This window comes from Saimiri boliviensis, chromosome 9 (genome assembly GCF_048565385.1).
Source record: "Saimiri boliviensis isolate mSaiBol1 chromosome 9, mSaiBol1.pri, whole genome shotgun sequence".
NCBI classification, from domain to species: Eukaryota; Metazoa; Chordata; class Mammalia; order Primates; family Cebidae; genus Saimiri; species Saimiri boliviensis.
The window spans coordinates 95121623-95144637 of NC_133457.1; the positions used below are offsets into that span (position 1 = coordinate 95121623).

Sequence of the window (23015 nt, forward strand, 5' to 3'; positions counted from 1 at the left end):
TTCTCTCCACCTCTGTCTTTCTTCTCTCTGCGTTTCTCTCTGGTGTCTTTTTGTCCTTATCTTGGTCTCTCTGCTTCTATTTCTACCTCTTTCAGCGTGTGCGTCTCTCTTTCCCTGTATGTCTCTTTCTGTCTTTCTCCGAGTCTCTTCTTCTCCCCGCCCCCCTCACTCCCCTTTCTCCGTCTCTCTCTGTCTCTGCGCCTTTCTCGCCCTCACTTTCTCCCCTCCTGCCTGCTCGCTGCTCCCTGCGCCTGGCCTGCCCCCACCGCCGCCGGTTCAGGGGAACGTGTGCGGAGCGATTGTCCTGGGGGACATTTGATGGATTAGAGCGCTGAACAGTTCCATTGCTAGGGGACCACCTGATCTCCTCCAGCCTGCGTCCCATATAAAGCCGGCAGCCGGAGTGCTGAGCACAGCTCCAGCGATCCCCTGTCTGCGCGCCGCCGCCGCCGCCAAGCCGGAGCAGGAGCCCGAGCCCGAGCCCGAGCCGGGGCCGCCGCCACCCGGGCCGGCTCCGAGCGGTTGCCCGCCCACCCCGCCCGCTGGGAGCTGTCCAGTGCTGAAAACCCGCGCGGACAGCCAATCGCGCCCGGCTGGCCGCCTCCCCCCACCGGGGCCCCACGCAAGTGCCCCCGCCGAGGCCCCCTCCAGTCGCACCATGCCGCGCTCCTTCCTAGTGAAGAAGATCAAAGGGGACGGCTTCCAGTGCAGCGGGGTGCCGGCCCCCACCTACCACCCCTTGGAGACAGCCTACGTGCTGCCTGGCTCCCGTGGGCCTCCCGGGGACAACGGTGAGTGGGACCGGGGGGCTGGGGGGTGTTGGGAGGAGAGTCGAGGGGAGCTGGGGCCCTCCCCAACTTGGGCCACGAGGAGGGGCGCGCGCGACAGGAAACCCCAGGAGGAGATCTCTCTGGCCGTGTGCGCCTCCCTGGCTTTCCAAGGGCCGTGCGGGCGGGGCAGGGGCTAGGTCGTACAAAGGGAAAGTCACGGGGTCGGCCCATCCCGCAACCACGCGCCAGCCGGGACTTTGAAAGTTGTGGCCCTCAAATAGGGCTAGAGTGAGGGGGTGGCCAGAGAACACAGAGAGAGGGCCCTTCATGAGGGACCAGTGCTGGGGACTAAGGCACCAGGCAGTTTGAGGGTTCCCTCTCCCCAGTTGAGGAAGAGAAGCTGGCTGCCTGGGTAGGGGGAAGGTAAAGAGCCCTGGATGTTCAGTCCCTGAAGAGACAGGGTTGGCTCCCTGGGGGTGGCTGGGGGCGCCCTCCCTCCCTTTAAATCTGCTCCCCCGCCGATGCCACACAAGTGCTCTCAGACCCCCTCTCTCAATAACTCTTTTGTTACCCTCAGCCACATGCCTGCCAAAGGCTGGGCCTGTCCTGGGGACTGCAAGAAAGAGGGGATTTCTGGGAGGGGTTCCCCCAAAGTAGCTCCTGGTCCCTGGGATTGCACTCCCTCCCCATCCCCAGCTTCTCAGCCCCCTCCAGAGCCAACCCTGCTGCTCCTTTTAAGCCCCCTCCCTGCTACACACACACACACACACACCATCTCTTCTCAGAACAAGTTCCTGCAGGGACAAGGGTTTGGGGGACAAGAGAGGTCATTCAAGTGCAGAAGGGGGTGATCTGTGGAGGGCAGGAAGAAGTGGAGACTGCTTCTGTGGATCTCATCCTTCACCAAGGGGATCACAAAAGGGTTCTCCCCTGATGGCCCCCACCAGGGCAGGTGTCTGAAGAGGAGGTGTCCCTTTGGTAGTGAGAGATCTGACATCACATGTGGCAGCTTTAGTGTGTGTGTGTGTGTGTGTGTGTGTGTGTGTGAGAGAGAGAGAGAGAGAGAGAGAGAGAGAGAGAAACGGGGGGTGGGGAGAGAGAGAGAGAGGAGAAAAGAAAGGGCCGAGAATGAGGGGGGAACTGAGATGGCAAAGACAGGAGCCTGGGAGGGTGGGGGCTTCCACCTCTGGGATTTCCAAGCACTTCACCCACATTCCGTCACTCTGCCACACCAGGTAGAGAAAGAGTGCTGGGCAAAGGGCTTTGTGACCTCATCAAGGTCAAAGAAGTTACAGAGTAATCAGGGATACAGCTACAGCCCCTCATCCCCTGGCCTCCCCCGGATCCTCAACAGAAAATCCTTCTCCTCTGCTCACATGTCCCTTATTCTACTGTCCTCTTTTCTTGACCACAGGGCTTCTTGAGGAGGAGGACAGAAGCCCAGGGACATGGCCGAGCTCGGCTGAGGGCTGGCAGGACAGAGGGTGGACCTGGGGCCATGCCAAAGCTGGGGATTGTGTGCTCAAAGCTAGCAGAAACCAAAATATCTGCAAACTTGGGATATGGATCCCTTAAGGGACTGACACAAAGCTCTGAGATTCCACCCCCTGAAGCCCCGTTGGACCTGTCCCCAGGCCAGCTGAGGAAACCCAGAGAAGCCCAGAGAATTTCCCATGCACAGCCAAAACTGCAGGCTGTTCCTCAGGAGGGAGGCAAGAGAATGCCTTGCCTTGAATTCAGTCCAAAAAAGCTTTGAAAGGAGCCCCTGAGAGAATAGTGGGAAGCAGGGAGGGTGCAGAGCCACCAGCAGGGTATTTCTGCGGAGGTTCCACCGGGTTTAACACCCTAGAACCACCTCTGTCTTTGTCCCTTTCCCCATGGGGCTCCAGACCAACTCCCTGACCTCCCAAGAATCCTGAGGCTGTCCTGATAGCCAGAAGCCTGGCCTGAAACTTGGAGGCCTGGACTCTACATCTCTCACTTGCTGTGTGACCTTGGGCAAGCGCCTCCTCTTCTCTGGTCCTCACCGTACCCAGTAGTGAAAGAGTTTTGATGGCATAAACTAAGCATCCTTCCAACTTTGACAAGCTCAGCTTCTGTGAAGGTCAATTACCGAGTGTGGGGCACTGGAGATGCCGGCGCAGGGGTCTAACAGGATGCTGAGAGGCCATTGTCAGGGTTTCCTAAGGGCTCCACTGAACATACGCCACCTGGCTGAGGGTGGTAGCATTTCTGGGATCAGGCATTTTTCTTGGCTTTGGTCTCTATAGGCTACCCCATGGTGAGGACAGGCACCCTGGCCTGGCCACCTTGGCAGTGTCTGCAGTGGATGGTCAGTGCCAGAGACCAAGCCTAGGTATGACTGGGAAATACAAAGTCTGCCTTGTCCTGTTTTCAGGGGCCTCTCTCCTCCCTGGGGTGTGGCCAGACTGGGCAGTGAGGGATCCCTTATTCCCTGGGCGGGTGGAGGGTGCCGGGGGGTCTGCTGAGAGCCCGCTGGCTCCTGGTGGCCCGTTGTCTCCGCTCTGCCGGAAATAACCTTGCTGAGCATTTGAGGGAAGTGCGAAAAATTGCTGAGCCGACGTTTTTCTCTCAGTGTGTGTAAGTGTGCTGGGTAAACAAGGAGAAAGAGAGGAGGGGGGAAGATGAGGAGAGGGAGGGAGGAGAAGGAAGGGAGGGAGGGAGGCAGGGGGAGGCCTGGGGCTGGAGATAGTTCCAGTTATTAGAAAGATCTTCTTACAAGCCATTCCTGCAGCTCAGGCTGCAGGGTCAGGATGAGGCTGATGGAAGGGAAACCTGATGGGGGGCAGGGAGCAGGGGCGGGGTGAGCCTGTGAATGTGGAGGTCAGAGACACCACAAGCTCCTAGCTGATGAAGATGCAGAACCCCAAATTAAAGAGGTGTACCCCAGCTCCAGGAATGCCTGGGAATGTTGGAGAATTTCTGGAGGACTCCTCCTCCTCCTCCACACACACACACACACACACACACAGGTAAAGCTCTTTTTTGCCTTCCTACACCCTTTCAGCCTCCACCACCAGGCAGAGCAGAGGGTGCAGCAAGTGTGTCTGTGACCCAGGGTCCCCCTAAGCCCACAAAACCCCTAAATAGGGAAGGGGAGCCCCCAAAATGAGGAAAGCACCAGGTCTCTCTGCAGAGCTTCCTGACTAATGGGAACAGATCTAATTTCATTGTCCCCTCCAATAAGATGCCTCTCTTGCTCCTCCAGTGCCTTCCCTTCCCCTCTTTTTCCCTGGGTGACTCTGAGCAGACTCAGTCTTTCTGGGAGATGCCAACTCACATTATTCTAACCCTCTGCTAACCTCACCCTCCAACTCCTCCAGGCCCTCCCCACAGACCGGGCCCTCATCCTGAGGGATGCTGGGACTCTCAGCCACCCCAGAGAAGGTGGCCCACCCATATGCATGTCAGTGGTCTCCATGGGCCCCTGCCAAGAATATCTTCTGGAGTGTCCGCTCCCCTCCACCCTAACTTTGAACCCCGGCTGGGAGCCAGGCCTCCCTTCCTCTGCATCTCCACCCGATCCTGCCCTCATGCCCTCTCAGAGTACATCCAACCCCGGCAGATGAGGGATCAATGCCAATCCAATAACACAGTTGTCTGCCCTCTGCAGCTACATTAAGCCTCCTCCAGCAGGCTGAGGAAACTCTCCTACTTCTATGGGCTTATCTAGTTGACCACATTAAACCAGCGCCCACTTCCTCTCACTCCCTCTGATGGCGCCAGGTAGCCGCTACAGGCCAGGCCCAGGAGCCCGGCCCAATATCCCCAGCTCCCACACATCCATTCCACACCTAAGTTCCTCTTGGGAGCAGTGGTGCAAAAGGGCTTCCCCAATCTTTTGGAAGAGTGAGCACAGAGAAGGCTGTGGAGGTGCCCATGGACACACAGCAGGCCCATCTGAGTCTTCTATAACCACCCGTTCCCCTGGTATCTTGACCTTGGTCCAGGTACAAGGTCTGGGTTAAAGACATGTCAGAGGCCCAAGTTCAAAGCCTAGGTCAAGGTCCAATATCCAGTCCAGCATCCAGGTACAGCTCTGAGGTCCAAGTCCAAGGCCTAGGCCAAACTTCAGGTACAGGACCAGGTCCAAGGTCATTGTCTGAGGTTATAAGTCCAGGTCTGCTATCCAGGACAAATCCATGTCCGAATTCAAATTTCAATATCTATGAACAGGTCCAGGGCAAAGTGCTGAGTCCGGAATCAAGACTCAGGCCCAATTTCCAGTTTAGATCATGTCCAGATCTATTCAAGGCTGGGCTGAGTTCAAGTCTTAGACTCACCATTAGCCTTCTGTGTGGCCTTGACCTAGTCTCCCCTCTCCTCCCAGCCTCTGTTTCCCCTTCATAATGTCAAACAGTTGAATGTGATCACTTTCCACTTTGACCTTCTAGGGATCCAGAAATCTAATTTTCCTATGAATTAACAGGGCTCAGTGGAAGTGTGGAATGACGGGCCCCAAGTGAGATATGGAATCTGGGAACCTCTGATTTCCTCTAAAACCTGGGGGTAGGGTTACGAGAGGGACGTGAGGGTTTCCATGCTTTAGATAGTCTCAGTCTTTGATTGCTGAAGGAGGGCCAGAGAGTACACCAAGTCCCTTATGTCCGTGCAGCAATCGACGCATCCCAAAGGCACTCTCTGGCCACACAAATCCATAGTGGGCAAAGGGCAGAGAGGGCAGGGGAGGATTCGCTTTAACCTACAGAGGCACAACTGAGGTCATGGAGGACCCATGACTTCCCGAAGTCACAAGAGCATAAATGGTGTGCCCTGTCACACCTCCCTGGTGGGGTGCTCCATCCACAGGTCCTAGGGGCCTCCCCAGCCTCAAGGCCCTCTGCCGAGAGAGATGGAGTCCCTCAGGCCTCTTGGTCTTCTTCCCAGCTGTGGAGTCTCCTGGAATGAAGCATCCACTGCCAGTCTTTGGGGAGGGAGGGGTTTGGAATGGGCCCTCTGAGTGCACCCTTCTAGAGAGGGAAGGGGCAGAGCGGAAAGCAGGAGGCCAGGAGAGGAGGTGGAGCACTGTGAAACACACCCTGTCTCCAGAACGAGGCGCAGAAAGGGCCCACTGGAGATTCCCCCAAGGGAGCGGGAGGCAGCTCCACCAACCAGGCTGGGCACCTGAAGACCCTGAGCCACACACTCTCACCTCCACGCCCCCAGAAAAATCTTTCCTATTGATTCCTGCAGAGCTCTGGACCTCCCTGTAGGCCACAGGAATTGGGTCACAGTCAGGAAAGACCAGAATATGGGGAATTCCAAGAGGTGGGGGTGGAAGAAAAGAGCCTTGGAATTCTCTCGAAGCTCCTTGGGCCTGGGTCAGCGGGCATCAGCCCCAAGCCCTGCAGCGTTGGTCATGTTGGGCCAGACCTCACTCTGTCCCCTGTTCATTTGGACTCAGGGACCTCCTCCCCGTGGGCAGATGTACCAGCTGCCAGGCCTTTGGAGGAGGTGGGTGTCATTTCTGGTCCAGTGCCCAGGGAACCGCTAACAAAGATGCTATAATAAGGGGAGGGGGAGGTACCCAGCCCCTTTGCCCAGCTCTGTGAGCAGACAGGAGAAACTATTTTTATCCCGCTTTGCTGCTGACAGACCTGGCTTTCTGCTCAGCTGGCTAGAGCTGATTCTCGAGGCCCGAGGCCCTGGCACAGCAAGAAGCAGCTCTAAATATACCCATGCAGCAGCCCCTCCAGCCCCCACCACCCAGCGGGCCCAGCCCTCCTCAGGAAAGTGGGCCGCCTGGGAAGCTGGCCCACCACCAGGCCCCTGTCTTTTTCTGCCCATCTTGGGACAGGGAGGTGAGGCTGAGGCTAGAAATTCCCTGGAGAAAGTTTGGTACCTTGGGAGTCTGGGAGAGACTGGGTAAAGGAGTCTTGAACTGAAAAAAAGAAAAAAAGAAAAAAAAGAAAAGAAAAGAAAAGAAAAGGAGGCCAGCCCAGCTCTGGTGAGAACTTGTTTTGTGACCTGAGGTGGGTCAAGGCTCCTGTCTGGGCTTCAGCTTCTGCAGAACAAGGGCATGGAGGGAAGTGACCTTAGACATGAGCTATTGTGCACAAAGCATTTAGCGGGTGCCTTGCACCAAGTAAATGCTCAATAAGTGATAGGCATTACTTCTATTAAGTATGATTTACAAATATTTCCAAGGGGCTGAGCCATTTTCGCAACAGCTTCTCCATGCCCCCACCACCCCACTATCCCACGGGACACAGACCAACAAGGTGGTGTGTTTGAGGAAACCCACCACACCTTCCCCCATCAACTGAAGATCCCTTCCCCAGCAAGTCTCCATGCCCTCTCTGGTGTTTTAGAAAAAACACAGGGCTTGGAGGGTTTCAAGCCTTCCACCCTCTCCAGTGACCTTGGGCAAGTCTCTCCCCTCTCTGGGCCTCTGGGCACAGTGCGATGTCTGGCTCACAGGGAGGCTGGTGTCAGTTGGAAGCACCAGCAGTAACAGTAGTAGCATTTGTTACAGATTCCCCTCTGTCACTCCAGGGGTCAGGCAGTTAAATGAGACAGTGTTTGCAGAGGGCTCACCACCTTAATTCTCATAAATTTCCCTTTCACCACTCCTTTGAGTACCAATTAAAAAAAAAAATAGATCCTGGACCTTCAGTCTAAAATATCAAGGCTCTTGGGCAGGGAAAAGCAAAGTCATTCCCAGGTGACACGTACACATCTCCAAAGTATTTCTGGGCCCTCCCCATATCCCTACATGACAAGGTGGTTCTGGTCCGCATCCCTCAATGGAGGATTTGAGCCTAGAGAAGTTGTGCAATTTACCCAAGGTCACACAGCTAGGGTCTGAATTCAAGGGTGGGCCAGCATGAGCGATTTCATCTGAGATTCTCTTTTCCCTGAATCCCAGCTCATCCCTATCTCTGTGGGAACCCAAGCAAGAGTCCTGTCCCACTCTGTCAGTTGCAGGATAGGCATCTCAGCCTTCTGTAGTCACCCTTAGTGCAGAGGAAGGTACCTGTCCGGGTTCCATGCATTAGGTTAAAGTATGGCTTAGTGTCCTAAAGGAGTCTCCAGGGTTGAGACTCAGAGAGGTGAGGTGGTTTGCCCAAGGTCACACAGCAGCCTAAGATACACAAGTGTTTCTCCTACCCTCTGGCAGATTAGAAGGATATCACCAGGAAAGGTAGGAATACTACCAATGACAATCATAGTCACAGCTCAAGAGGGCAGCTATTATGTCAGGCACTGCACTAAGCACTTTACATGCATTCATTTATTCAACCTTATTATGAACTCCCTTATACGGGTGTGGCAAAAAGAGGTTAAATAACTTCCCAAGATTGCACAGGGAGATGTCTGTGAATATGAGGAGAATGGGGTGGAGTGGGATGAGCGGGGAGTTAAGGGGGCAAAGAGCATCATGGAGGGACTGATTCAGTCATGATGCAGAAAGGGTCTTTAGACCATTCCAGTCAATCTTTCTCATGTATAGATTCAGCCCAGAAAGGTTAAGCAACCTGGCCACAGTCACAAAGCAAGTTAGAACCACTTCCTCTTAACATGACCACACAAACTCTCACAGGATGCTCTCAACCCATGCCAGACTCCACCAACTGGGTGTCTGATCTGCGCTCACAATTCCTATCCTGAAGACAATTCTGCATCCCTCCCCAGGCAAATGAGCAGCCTTTGTTTAAGGTGCCCCTATTTCTGGTTAAAGAGCCCCTTGCAACAGGAGTGAGGTCAACGGTCCTGAAGGCAGCCAGCAGAGGGCGCCATGAGTAGAGACCCTCATTGAGAACGCTCTGGTTCACTGATTGAGCTCCTACTATGCACCAGAAATTTTCCCATCAGAGCATGAATTAGAAATTATACATCCTGGGTGAAGAAACAGAGGCCCAGAGAGGAGCTGCAAGATGTGTTGGGGCAGACGCCAAGAAAGCTGCAGCACAGAAACCCATCTGGGGAGATTGTTATTGTTATTCATAATAACAGCCAACATGTGCGGTGGATTTAAAATGTGCCAGCCACTAGACTGGAATCCTGGCTCTAACTTCTTAGCTGCACAACCCTAAGCTTGTTGCTTAACTTCTTTGTGCCTTGGTCTTCTCTTGTGCAAAATGGTAGCACCTCGAGAGTCATGAGGGTAGAATACATTCATGCGTGGAAAGCCCTTGTAACAGTGCCTGGCGCAGGAGTGTTCTGAGAGTGTTGGTTATTATTTGTTTATATATTGTTTGTTTATTGGCAAACTCCTTACTGAAATGGTAGAGGCACAAGAGGCCAAATCGTTTGTCCAAGGTCACACTGCTGGGAATGGCAGAGCCAAAACAATCCAGGCTGTCTGGCCCCAACGTTGTGCTCTTATCCAATATGTCATCCTTCTTCAATAATAGAACATACAAGACACTGGTCACATGACCAGTTGCCCCTCCAAATAAATCCCATTTTGAAAAAGGACCCGAGGCACGACCTGCTCAAAGGCACCCAGCCGGACTCTGTGTTGGGGAACCAAATCACCCTTCCCCTTCCCTGGCCCTGGCCACATGAGGTGCAGTCTCGTCCTGAGACCAGGTGGACAGGACTGTCTACAGGAGATCCTGCTGGGCTGAGGAGTGAAGCTAGACTTGCAAATCATCCTCACTCACTCCACAAATACTGATTAAGTGCCCACTAGCTGGGGTCCTGGGGATAGAAGGTGAACAACTCAGCCACAGCCCCTTCCTCAAGGACCTCCCAGTATGTGGGAAACCAGGGGGGCAGTGCAGTGGATTCCAATCCCTGCTCCACCCCTGGAGCAAGTGCCATCACCACGCTGTCCCTCAGTTTCCTCATCTGTGCTAACAGTAGTTGTGTGATGATTCAGTGAGATGATGGGAGCAAAGCACTTAGCACCGTGCCTGGTGCACACGGTAAGTGCTCAATGAATATTAGCTATTATTATCATCACCAGGAATTACAACGTGAGGAAATACAGAAGAAGAAGGAGGGGGGTCTGGGAGTGCCTGACAGGTATTTAACTCAGTCTGAAATCATACTTCCTGAACGTCCTGGGACTTGAGTATGGGGCCTGGTTCCTGGACTGGGAAGCAGGGGAACTGCCAGACCAGAGGCAGATTGAACAGGAGACACAGGATGAGGCATCTCCTCTCCCCAGATGAAAAAATTGCCACTATCACTGTCCCTCTTTGCATCTGACCACAGAGCCCCTCCCTACTGAGTCATCCACTTCCACAATCCCCAATCACTTCTGTCTGCAGAGGGCCCTGTGCTGGCTGCTGAAGGGACAGAGGTGAAAATAAGGGCACACCTTTGCCTTCAGGGCTGCACAGACCTCACCCTGTGGCCATTCCGAACACCAGATGGGAGGCAAAGGCCTGAAGGTGGAATCAGACAGGCTGTTCGGGGAAGGGAAGCTGACCAGAGTACTTAGCTAAAAGTCTGAACATCTTGGAATCCTGTTTCCACCTCACAAAACCCTCTTCCACCTGCTCACTTTGGCGAAGGAGGCTACAGGGAGAAGGGAAGGAAGAGAGGTTACAGGTCTCAGGGGTCACCAGGAGAAGGCCAATTCCCACTCCCCAGCTGTGAAACCTCCGAAAGGAACCTAACCTTCACTGTTCTGTGGAATCACAGGACAATGGAATCACTTGCCCATCAAGTGCTAGGATGAAAAGTTTGTCTGCCAGAAACTCTCCAGGAAGCCCAGCCCCCAGGGTCCCCAGGGAAGGTACTAGGACCAGCCTAGGCCGTGGGAGGCAGAGGCAAATCAGAATGGCCCCCGCCCATGAGAACACCTTATGGAATCCCCTGGGAGACCCCAGCCTGCCCACCCACCAATCACTCAAACCCTTGGCAGACAGGATTCCTGGTCCAACTCCAGCTAAGTGGGAGGAGGAGGGGGAGGTGAATTCTCACCGGTGACTCCTCACGACTTCTAGACGAGCATAAAGCAAAGCAAGCTTGGGAGCAGGTATGAGGAAGTCCCCTTTCTATAGCACCTATTACATGCCACACACTTGACCCTTCTTAAATGCTCCAGCAACCCTGGCAGCAGGTGAGTCTGACTGGATTGTGATTCCTTCGTGCAACATCTATTCGTCACACACCTACTTTGAGCCAGGCATGTGCTGGGCACACAATCCAACCCTGAGGAGCTCGCAGTGTGGTGGGGAAGGAGACAATCTCCAACCAGTAAAAAGCATCATTATAATAGCTAACATTTATACAGCAATTACTGTGTGCTCCCCCTCTTTGTTAATTTTCTTACACATAAAATGGGGATTACAATTGTGCCGACTTCCTTGGGTCTGTGACAATTAAATGAGTTAACATGTGTAAAGCACTGAGGCAGAGTCTGGCAAACAGTAAGAGCTTAATACACGTTTATTATGGTCACTTTACTCAGTCCTTCCAACGATCCTGGAAGGAGGTGTCCAATCACAAGCTCCATTTGCAGATGAGAAAATTGAGATCCAGAGAAGTTTCAGGACTGCAGCGGCAGAATGTTGTTGGAATGGAGAGACCATGGGCTTCAGGGTCACATGGGCAAGATTTGAATCTGGGCCCCACTTACTGACTGTAAGGTTAGACTGCTGCATCTCTGTGCCTCGGTTTCTCCACCTGCAGAGTGGGTATTATAATAAGACCATCATTCCATGGTTGTGAGCACTTGAGAGCGAAGGCACGGTTTGTAGAACCGCACCGGCCCTATGCTCCGTGGGATGGGGTGGCGGCTGTTTGCATTGCAGTCCATGGAGGGAGGATTGGAACCCAGGCTGCCTGACACGAACCCTCCCCAGCCTGCCCACCCACCAATCACTCAAACCCTTGGCAGACAGGATTCCTGGTCAAACTCCAGCCAAGTGGGAGGAGAAGGGGGAGGTGAATTCTCACTGGGGACTCCCCACGACACGGACACGAAGAGCTGAGGTGCGGGTCGGGGACCACCACTGTCTGAGCTGCCACAGGGGCATTGAGCAGGGAGCGAAAGGGGTGACCTGCTTAAAGCAGGAAGCCTTCTTCCGCGCCTCCTCTCACCACCTTCTCCCCCTCTCGTCCCCTCCAGGGTACGCTCCGCACTGCCTGCCCCCGAGCAGCTACGATGCGGACCAGAAGCCGGGCCTGGAGCTGGCCCCGGCCGAGCCCGCGTACCCGCCGGCGGCGCCGGAGGAGTACAGCGACCCCGAGAGCCCGCAGTCGAGCCTGTCGGCGCGCTACTTCCGAGGGGAGGCAGCCGTGACCGACAGCTACTCCATGGATGCCTTCTTCATCTCGGACGGGCGCTCGCGGCGGCGGCGGGGCGGGGGCGGCGGGGACGCGGGGGGCGCGGGGGACGCGGGGAGCGCCGGGGGACGCGCGGGACGCGCAGGGGCGCCGGCGGGCGGCGGGCACCGGCACGCGTGCGCCGAGTGCGGCAAGACCTACGCCACGTCGTCGAACCTGAGCCGCCACAAGCAGACGCACCGCAGCCTGGACAGCCAGCTGGCGCGCAAGTGCCCGACGTGCGGCAAGGCCTACGTGTCCATGCCCGCGCTGGCCATGCACGTGCTCACGCACAACCTGCGCCACAAGTGCGGCGTGTGCGGCAAGGCCTTCTCGCGGCCCTGGCTGCTGCAGGGCCACATGCGCTCGCACACCGGCGAGAAGCCGTTCGGCTGCGCGCACTGCGGCAAGGCCTTCGCCGACCGCTCCAACCTTCGCGCGCACATGCAGACGCACTCGGCCTTCAAGCACTACCGCTGCCGCCAGTGCGACAAGAGCTTCGCGCTCAAGTCCTACCTCCACAAGCACTGCGAGGCAGCCTGCGTCAAGGGGGCCGAGCCGCCCCCGCCGGCCTCCGCCGGCCCGGCCAGCTGAGCCTTCAGCCTCGCCGGCGCGCCCGGAACTCGCTCTCCACGGGCCCCGGGACCCCGACATGCGCCCGCAGCGCCCTCGCCCATCCCCGGCTACGTTTCCCTGCCCATGCCCCTCTCGTGGGGACCCCTGGCCCGGCCCGGAACTTTTCTCTCCAGCCCCCAAACCCACGACTCACTTCCAGCACCGTCTTCCCCAGAGCCCCTGACCCACTTCCTTTCCGGCCACCCCTCGGACCTTGACCCCCTGTCCGCGCCTTCAAGGCTCCCAACTCAGGCACCAGGTCCGCACCTCTCCCGCGCCCCAGAGCCGGAAATTTCTCCCGCCCAGACCCCGCGCTGCTCTTCTAACTTCTAGATCTTTTCTTGCTTCTCAGCTGAATCTCTCTGACCATTTCTCTATTGGAGCCCCCCGTGAAAGCCGCAAACCTATATCCTTGACGCCCATACCTGCCTCAGTTTCCCCATCCATACCTGGACTCAGGCCCTGCCGCCCTAAGACCCCAGTCTAACCCCAGAGCTCGGGCCTCTCTGCTGAGTCTCCCAGAGTGTGTCTATCTGGGGATCTAATCTTCACCCTTCTTGAAGTCTGTCCCTGACCCCTCCATGCCCAGGCCTTAAGTCCGGCCATTCACACACACGCCACCGCCACCACCACTCCCACAGACATTTTCCACTCTCCTCAGTCCACGGGGGTCTCATCACCCACTCCCAGCCCCAGATTCCCTCACCCCTCTAGCAGTTCCCGCCCCTCTGAGTTTACCTAAACTGAAGGGGACTTGAGGGGCACTTCAGGGTCCTGCCCCCTAGTGTAACCCCTCTCTCACCACTGCACAACCTGGGCTTCCAGTCTGGAGCTGCCCTTCCCCCAGATTCTCTGAGCACTTTCCCCTATCCCCAGGGCCACAGGACCCCTTCCTCACTTGTGGGAGGTCCGGAGCACCTCACCAATGCCCTTCCCCCCTGTCCGGCGGGGTCCTTCCAGTTATTTATTTGTGTATTTATTTATTTATCTATTTATTATTCTATTTAATCTCTTGGCCTCACCCAGGGACAGTCTGGCTTCCCCAGCTGGACTGGGAGGTCAGAAAGCCAGACAAGGAGAGGGACAGCACAGGCCACAGAGGGCTGCCCCCACCACACACACCCCCGCGTCTCGGGAGAAATCCACCCTCATCAGAGCCTGCATTCGCTAAGGAAGGGACTCGAGAATGGGGGGATGCAGCCTGCTGACCCTCAACTGGGGGGGGGGGTGAGGGAGCATCAGGAGGTCCAGGCGTGGGGCAGGTCCCCGCCTTCCTGAACCTTCCCCTGCCACTCCAGGCGGCCCGGAGAGAGGAGCCTCCCCAATTTGTTTCCTATTTATTCCTCTTCTCGAGGGAACCCACGTTCCAGGGACCGACTGAGCCCCGGACCCGCTGGGGCTTCTGGCCTGCTCCCCGGGAGGGTCGCTCTCTCCCGGCCAAGTCTATGCAACTCTCCCGGACAGAGGGGCCGGGCTGCCAGCCACCCGCCCCGCCACTACCTCCTCCGCTGCGCTTTTGCATGCCCGGGCGAGGACCGAAGCACACACTTCCATGCGCACGGGCCCTGGCCCCCTCTGCTTTAAGCACACGCCTCTGCCCCATCGCTCCGCGCCCAGCTTGGGGACAGGAGTCCTGGACTCTCGGATCCTCCTCTCCCCTCCTCTTAGCCACAAAAGAGGGGGGAGACCGGAGGCACCCCTGCAGCAGGGGCACATCCCTAGGGCTTCAGAGGGGTGAATGGGCCTTTGCTCAACCCCAGGCCCAGTGTGAAGGGAGGCTGCAGGGATGGTGGGAGGGAGAGGGGTCGCAGAAGCAATTATGGAGGGTGTTGACCCTGTAAATAGGAACTCTGACAGCAATAATTTTCCATGCATGCTAAGCCTTTTGGCCATATTTTGTATGAGCGCTTAGCGCTCCTCCTCCTTCCTATCCCAACTCACCCCCAAACCCCCATTCCTTCCCCACTTCCAGCAGTATTACTTGTAACGCAATTCAGGGATATTAAAGGGACTTTGGCCACTCACCATTGCCTCTAGACCTTATGTTTGGAGGGGGGTGTGGAGGGGGAAGGGAGGAATGAGAAGAAGGGGCGGGCATCTGAGAGAGAGTATTTTTCCACTCCATTTTCCTCTCTGTAGCCTGACCAGCCTTAGCTGCCACCAAGGGTCCCACAGCCCCAAGGGTCCCTTGGCATTCACAAGGTCTCAGGCATCTTCAATCCTTAATATTCCTCAAATAAGTGTTTAAGAATCAGATTAATAACATGTGAGGGAAGCCAGTTGCCTTAAGACTTCAGGGAAGATGAAGCCTGTGACTAATTGGAAAGAGTGTGTCTCACCTTAGAGAAATACACTTCAAATTAACTACACCTGCCGAACGATTACAACTGTGGGCCACATGTGTCTGTTGACAGCCAGTTTACCACCCCTATGTCCTTCCCCAGTTCACCCCCCTACTGCTCTGCCCAGTCGTATACGGTCACATATGCAGTGAGTAGAAGCAGGCAAAAAGGTTGACTTTCGCTCAACCGGCAAAGTTGTCCAAAAACAGTGAGTCGCCCCTAGAGCTTCTGAGCCGTTACCAAAAGTGTTGAGGGCAACAACCAATCCGTCATCCTCGCTAGCTGCCTTCGTGATCCTTCAAAACACAAATCTGGCTCACCTTACTAAAAACTTCACTGGGGACCACCAACCCCCTGCCTCCTACCCTCAACTCAGACTCACCAAGAAGCATGGCCCGTGTGCTTTGAGGGATGGATGCCAGCGGGTGGGGTGGGGAAGCTTCAGGCTAGAACCTGCCTCTTCTGGGGCCTCCTTGTCCTTTCCTCCTGTGTAAGCAGTACACTCAGTTTGTAGACTGTCCACCTTCCCTTCACACACCTCTGGACAAGCAGCTGCATCCTGAGCAATGCGCTAGCTGTTTCAACAATGACAGCAGTTGTGGGAACCTCTCCGTAACTCCACAAAATCTCCAATGATTTCTTGTTGGTTTGTTTTTGAGACAGAGTCTTGCTCTGTCACCCAGGCGGGAGTGCAGTGGTGCAATCTCAGCTGACTGTAACTTCTGCCTTCTGGGTTTAAAGCAATTCTCCTGCCTCAGCCTCCTAAGTAGCTGGGATTACAGAAACCAGCCCAAGACTAAAGCCATGATTTGCTTCTCCTCTGGGGCATCCCACTTCTGTGAATGACACCAGCACCCATCCAGTCCTGCAGTCACAAAACCCAGAGGTCATGTCTCTCGCCTCTCTCCCCACCCTACCACCCAATCCACCGGGTCCTGTCAATTTTTCCTCTCCATCTTCTCAGTCTCCACCTTGGTCCAGAGCCACCATCATCTCTTATCTGGACAACTATACCAGCCTTCTCCCTGGTCTCCTTGGATCTGTTCTGGTTCCCTGGCCTCCCTCCCCCTATCCACAGCATCCACAGGGATCTTTCAAAAGTGCAGATCAGATCATGTCTGTCTTAGTTATAGGCTGCTATAACAAACTACCGGCCAGGCATGGCAGCTCATGCCTGTAATCCCAGTTCGAGACCAGCCTGGCCAATATGGTGAAACCATCTCTACTAAAAATACAAAAATTAGGCATGGTGTTGTGTGCCTGTAGTCCCAGCTACTCGGGAAGCTGAGGCAGAAGAATCGCTTGAACCCAGGAGGCAGAGGTTGCAGTGAGCCGAGATCGTGCCACTGCACTCCAGCCTGGGTGATATAGCAAGATTCTAATACACACACGCACACACACACACACACACACACCCCATAGATTAGGTGGTTTGTAAACAACAGAAATGTGTTTCGCACAGTTCTGGAGACTGAGAAGTCCTAGATCCAAGGGCCAGCAGATTCAACATCTGGTAAGAACCTGCTTCCTGGTTCCGCCATCGTTTCATCGTGTCCTCACATGGTAAGAAGGGGTGAGGGAGCTCTCCAGGATCTCTTTTATAAAGTCACTGATTGCATTCATGAGGGTTCTGCCTTCATGACCTAGTCACCTCCCAAAAGCCCATCTTCTAATACCATCATATTGGGGGTTAGGATTTTAACATGAATTTTGGAGAAACACAAACAGTTTATAGCATTCTGCCTCCTTCCCCAACTCTGCCCCCTGCCAAATTCACATCCTTGTCATATTCAAGATACATTCGGTCCTTATATCCCAACAGCCCAAAAGTCTTAACTCATTCCAGCATCAATTCTGAAGTCTAAAATCCAAAGTTTTATTCGGAAGTATCATCTAAGTCAGATGTGGTTGAGACTCAAGGCGTGATGCATCCTGGGGCAAACTGCTCTCCAGTTGTGAGCCTGTGACATCAAGCAAGTTATTTGCTTCCGAAATACAATGGTAAGACAGGCATAAGATAGACCATTCCAAGAGGGAGAAGTAGGAAGGAAAAAAGGAATAGCAGATCCAAATTACATCCAACCTGGAAGGCAAACTACACGAGATCTTAAGATTCAAGAAAAATCATTTTTGGTTCAATGCTCTGCCTCCAGGTCCACTGAGGCAGCCTTCCAGACCCACGATAGTGGTGGTCCCACCCTCTGTACCCTCTGGGATGGTGGTCCTGCCCCTACAGCTGTATCCAGCAGAGGTCATGTTCCCAGGGCTCTGGGTAGCCCCACCCCAACAGCTCTGGGCAGCTCTTCCTCCATGGCTTTGGACAGAGGCCCTCTGACCTGCTGAATGCAAGGCAATGACCCCACTTTTGAAAGCAAGGAGATAGCTTTGGTGATCTCTGAATTGCCTTCAGGGTCATTATTCCCTTGTCTTGAAGAATAGTTTGCATACTGGTCTTATCCTGAAAAATCCAAGAAGTCCAACAGCCTTCCTTCACCCCTTCCCATCTCCTTCCCCTTCAGTTCAAGGTGGCAGTTTTCCTACTGGGACGACTGATTAAGCTCATAACCATTACAGTCTCCTATGGAGACTATAGTGTTTTCTCCAAACATTCTTTCTCGTTTTTTGCAATATGGATAGGCTGAAAATTTTTCAAATCTTTATGTTTTGCTTCATCTTTGCTTAAAAGTCATTTCTTTCTGCTTATATTTTACTGTAAGCAGTCAGGAGGAGCCAAGCCACGGCTTCAACACTTTGCTTAGAAATAGCTTTAGCGAAATATCCAGTTTCATTGCTCCCAAGTTCTACCTTCTACCAAACACTAGAACATGGACATAATTCAGTCAAGTTCTTTGCCATTTTATAAGAAGATGGCCTTTTTTTCATTGTCCAATAATATCTTCCTCACTTTCTCATCTGAATGGCCTTTTTCATCCATATTTCTACCAATGTTCTGTTCAGAATTCCTTAGATATTACCAGGTTCCTGATTTAAAAAAAAAAAATTGAAGTTTTCCTTACATTTCCACTGCACTCCAGCCTGAGTAACAAAGTGAGACCCTGTCTCTAAGAAAGAAAAAAAAAGACACTAATCTCACTCATGAGGGCTCTGCCCCATGACATAATCACTTCCCGAAGGCCCACTTCCCAACGCCATCACCTGGAGGTTGGGATTTCAGCATATGAATGTTGGGGAGATACAAAGTCATCTTAATCTTGGATTTCTCTGCCCTCAAAACTGTGAGAAATAAATTTCTGTTGTTTGTAAGCCACCCAGTCTATGGTATTGCTGTGGCAGAGCAATACGTTAGCCCAACTTAGCCCAAAATGACTAAGACACTTCCTCAGAACCACATGCCATTCTTTTGCAGCACCTACCATCAATGTTTACTTTCCATTCATCCATGTGACTGTTTGGTCATTATCTGAATCCTCCACTACACTGTAAGCTTCACAAGGCAGAGATTGGCAGTGTCTTTTTGCTCAACACAAAATCCCCTGGGTTTGTGTGCCTAGCCAATAGCATGTGACCAGTAATTATCTTTAAATCAATTCCATTCCTTTAAGTCATTATAATAAATAATGGTGGCTTGTGCTTTTAAAAATGTCTCTGTCCCCCAAGGCCATAGCTGGTTTGTTCATATGTGGGCATCTGACTGGAACTTGGAAATTTTCTCTCTCTCTCCCTCTCTCTGTGCCATACGGCCTGTAACTAGAGAGCTGTGGCTCCGATTGCCAGCTACTTATCAATCTCTATTCTTCCTTAGGAAGAGAACTCCCATTTTAGCTGAGCACATTGCCATGATGAATGAAGACAAAATAACCAGCTGCCCTTGCAGCCAGGGGTGGCCACGTGACCAATTTCCAGTCAATGACATGCAAGGGGAAGTATTATACACAACTTCTGAGATAGCATCCTATACAAGGGAGCCATCCTATCCTTTGCCTTTCCGTTTCTCCACCTCTTTCCAGGCTGGAATTTAGATGAGATGGCTTGCACTTCAGCAGCAATCTTGAATAGGAGGTGATCCTGAGAATGAACACTCTGCTCTAAAATTACAGCAGAAAGATAGAAAGGACCTATGCCACTAAGGATCATGGAGCAGTCATCCCAGCCGTGGACTTCCTGCCTCTAGCTTTTTTTTTTTTTTTTTTTTTTTTTCTTTTTTGAGATGGAATTTCATTCCATCTCAAGCCTTGTTGACAAGGCTGTAGTGTAACGGCGCAATCTTGGCTCACCACAACCTCTGCCTCCAGGGTTCACGCAATTCTCCTGCCTCAGCCTCCTGAGTAGCTGGGACTACAGGCATGCACCACCATGCCCGGCTAATTTTGTATCTTTTAGATGGGATTTCTCCATGTTGGTCAGGCTGGTCTCAAACTCCCAATCTCAGGTAATCTGCCCGCCTCGGCCTCCCAAAGTGCTGGGATTACAGGGGTGAGCCACCACACCCAGCCAGACTTTTTATTTTTCAATGGAAGAAACATTTTAAGTTGTATTAAGTCCCTCTTGTCAGGTTTCCCTTATTTAAAGCCAAATATCATCGCTATAGACAGCCATGTTCCTGACATGTAGAGATAATCCCTCTGCTGAGTGAGGGGCAGAGTAAAGAAATCTCTCAACCTACTTTCCCCTGAGGCCTGGCTTCACCTTGGTCAAGGGAATAGCCAAGCATCCCCATTTTCATTAAGCTAATTCACATTGGCTTTCTGTCACTGGCAAACAAAAGTCTTGACTAATACATCAAGACTAGTCTGAAAGTGAAGACACAGAGAGACCTTCAAGCTCTATTGTAATTTAAAGTCCAATCAAACAGCAAACATTTATTGAGCACTTATAATGTGTTGTGCACAGTTCTAAGGACTTCACCTAACATCAGCTCTCTTCATTCTTCCAGCATCCCTGTGAATTAGATGGCATCATGTCCATTTTGCAGATTAGGAAACAGACAGAGACAGGTGACTGGCCTAAGGTCACACATCTCATAAAATAGCCCAGGTGAGGTACAGAACTACAGGGGATAACCCAGTATCAAGTTTCCCTTTTGTTTTAGTCTTCGTTCCCTGATAGCAAGTCTGAGACTTGAGTGAAAGTCGTTTATGTGGGTGGTGATCCCCGGAAGCAGAAGTGAGGGGCGGGAGGAATGGGACAGAGGGTATGTTAGTGAAGTCAGTTGTAGCCATAGGGCTGAGTACTTCTGGTCTCTGAGAAGGGTCCAGAAAGATCTGAATGGTCTAGAGCATCTCTCTGAAAGACTGGCATTTACTCACCGGCTCCTGCCCCCATTAGTGAATGGCCTGGCACCTCCAGAATGTGCTTATGTATGGGCAGAGCTCCCACAGGCATGCCCCATCTATCAAATGGGGATGGAGATAACAGACTCATCTCATAGAGCTGTTGGGTTTGGTGAGTTAATATATGTAAAGTGCATCAAACCATGCTGAGCACATGGAAAGCACTCAGTAATGTATGCTGTATGTGACCTGAGAGAAGAGTGTTCCATGCAGAGGGAACAGCAAATGCAAAGGGCCTGAGGTCAGGACACATTTGCTGTGGAGTAGGCACAGCAAGGAGGCCAGTGTGACTAGAATGGACTTCAGGGCTCAAGGAGTATAAGGTCAGAAGGTGCAAGCCACTGCATCCAGCCAGGAAAGGTTTCTTCACTCTTAAAAAGAGGCTCAAAGCGATGTCCTAACTTCCACTTTTGGACCTTCGCACGTAGTGATGTGATGCTTTGAGCTATAGCAGCCATCTTGGGACCATGAGGGGCATTCCCCAGGATAACAGAACACTGAGGATGATGGCACAAAAGGACAGACAGAACTAGAGTCTTTTTTTTTTTTCTTTCCCAAGATGGCGTCTCACTGTGTTGCTCAGGCTGGAGTGCAGCGATGTGATCTCAGCCCATGGCAACCTCCACCTCTCAGTTTTAAGCAATTCTCTTGCTTCTGGAATAACTGGGACTACAGGCACATGCCACCATGCCTGGCTAATTTTTGTACTTTTGTTAGAGACAGGGTTTCACTATGTTGGCCAGGCTGGTATTGAACTCCTGGCCTCAAGTGATTCGCCTGCCTCCGCCTTCCAAAGTGCTGAGATTACAGATGTGAGTCATCAGGCCCAGACAGAATCCGGGTTTTTGATCACATTGTTCAACTGCCTCTTTACCAACCTTGGACACACCTACCTCCAAACATCTTATGTGAGAAAACATTCTTATTGCTTAAGCCATTTTGAATTGGGCCATAGATATCTTAACACAGAGAATTTGATGCCAGAAGATGAGGCCTCCCTGGGGCACACCATGATGAGATAATCAGGCCAGATCTCTACTTTTCCACTCTAGAAACTGTTATCCTGCCATTCTTACCTCCTGTAATGAGGAAGATGTTATAGAAGGGATAACTTCCCTCGATGAAATTCTCTAATTCTTTTTTTTTTTTTTTAAGACAGAATCTCATTCTGTCGCCCAGGCTGGAGTGCAGTGGTGCAATCTTGGCTTGCTGCAACCTCCACATCCCTGGTTCAAGCAATTCCCCTGCCTCAGCCTCCTGAGCAGTTGGGATTACAGGCACAGGCCACCATGCTCTGCTCCGCTATTTTTTTTTATTATTATTATTTTTTTTTTTTTTTTGTATTTTTAGTAGAGATGGGGTTTTACCATGTTGGCCAGACTGGTCTCGAACTCCTGATCTCAGACAATCCATCCACCGCAACTTCCCAAAGTGCTGGGATTACAGGCGTAAACCATCGCGCCCAGTTGAAAGTCTAATTTTTTTGGAGAGTCGGTGCAGAGGTGTGGATGTCAGTTCTACTGCTTGAAACAAAGTATCATTTAGGTGCTTGAGGGAATTATGTTTCGAAAGGGAAAGGCTCAAGTCTTGGTCTCGGTGTTTTCTGAGAGACTAAGATTTTGTTAGACTAAGGTTTTGTGAGAGACTAAGAACCCAAAATAAATGATCTTCAACAGCAAAATGGATGTTATGCAATTCACAGAGCACTATGAGCACTCTCAATTCACACACCTTTGAGTGATGGGCAGCATTACTGCATTCTACAGATGGGGTTCGGAAAGTGTCAGCAACCGGCGCCAGGCAAAGTAGAAACCCCTGGCCGCCCCTTCTCCATCTCGAATTCTCTCCAGCTGGCAGGGTAAGTATGCATTCCTCCATGTTCGTGCCATCCAGGGTAAGAAGGAAGACAAGCAAACCAGACACGCGCGTCTTCAGCCGAGCCTGGGATCGCCCTCCTTCCTGCTTGGAGTGGTGGTGAAGTGGTCCCATGGTTTGGACTCATGACCTGACTTTCATTCCAGCTGACCTTAGACAAGCAGGTCTAGAACTGCACCTACTTCCTAGTAGTGCTGTAATGATACAGTGTGGAACTTGAAGACAGGGCCCACACATAGCGCGACTCCTGAGGGCTCCTGTTGCACCAAGGCAGCCAGCGGTAGGGTAGAGAGCGGACTCTGGAGCCAGAGTGTCTGGATTTGAACGCGGATTCGGCCACTTACTAGCTCCATTACCTTGGGTAAATCACTTAAACCTCTGTGTCTCAGTCTCATCTTCTGTAAAATGGGAATAACAATCATACCTCCCTGGCAGGGTTGTTTTGAGGTTTAAATAAGTTAATATACCAGCAAAGCGTTCTGAACCGCTCCAGACACAGCCAGCACCAGCTCGGGAGTGGAAGCGTTGTGGGGATGATCACCTCGCTGGCTAGCAGCCCCAGCAGCGGGGCGGCGGCGCACTGCGGGCTTTGCCGACTCATCCTGGCCGGGCAGGTCCGCCGCGCTCTCCGCCCCCGCCCCCGCCCCCGCGGCCTAAGTCACCCCGGCCGGTGCGTCACCCGCGCCCCTCCCGCCTCGCGACCTGCAAACTCACCCTGAGTCAGCCAGCCCGGGCGCTCCCACTCCCCGGACGCCGCGCGGCGGAGGGGAGGCGGAAGGCGCCCCCCGCTGGAGAGCCGGAGCCCCGCGCGAGTTCCGCAGCACGCACCGAGCGGAGCCGGGGTCGGGCTGGGGACCGCGGGGTGGGGGCCGGAC

General features: G+C 53.0%; 1 protein-coding gene and 1 long non-coding RNA gene across 2 annotated transcripts; one reads left to right on the forward strand and one right to left on the reverse strand.

The window, feature by feature from the left end:
• Positions 1-587: 587 nt before the first annotated feature.
• Positions 588-14656, forward strand: SCRT2 (scratch family transcriptional repressor 2). Its single transcript, XM_039479742.2, has 2 exons — positions 588-791; positions 11821-14656. The coding sequence occupies exons 1-2, from the start codon at positions 659-661 to the stop codon at positions 12609-12611; spliced, it is 924 nt and encodes a 307-aa protein (XP_039335676.1). The 5' UTR covers positions 588-658; the 3' UTR covers positions 12612-14656.
• LOC141585688 (uncharacterized) lies at positions 11116-22965 on the reverse strand. Its single transcript, XR_012519334.1, has 2 exons — positions 22855-22965; positions 11116-11375 (listed from the first exon to the last, which is right to left on the reverse strand). It is a non-coding gene; the product is annotated as an uncharacterized LOC141585688 (long non-coding RNA).
• Positions 22966-23015: the final 50 nt, after the last annotated feature.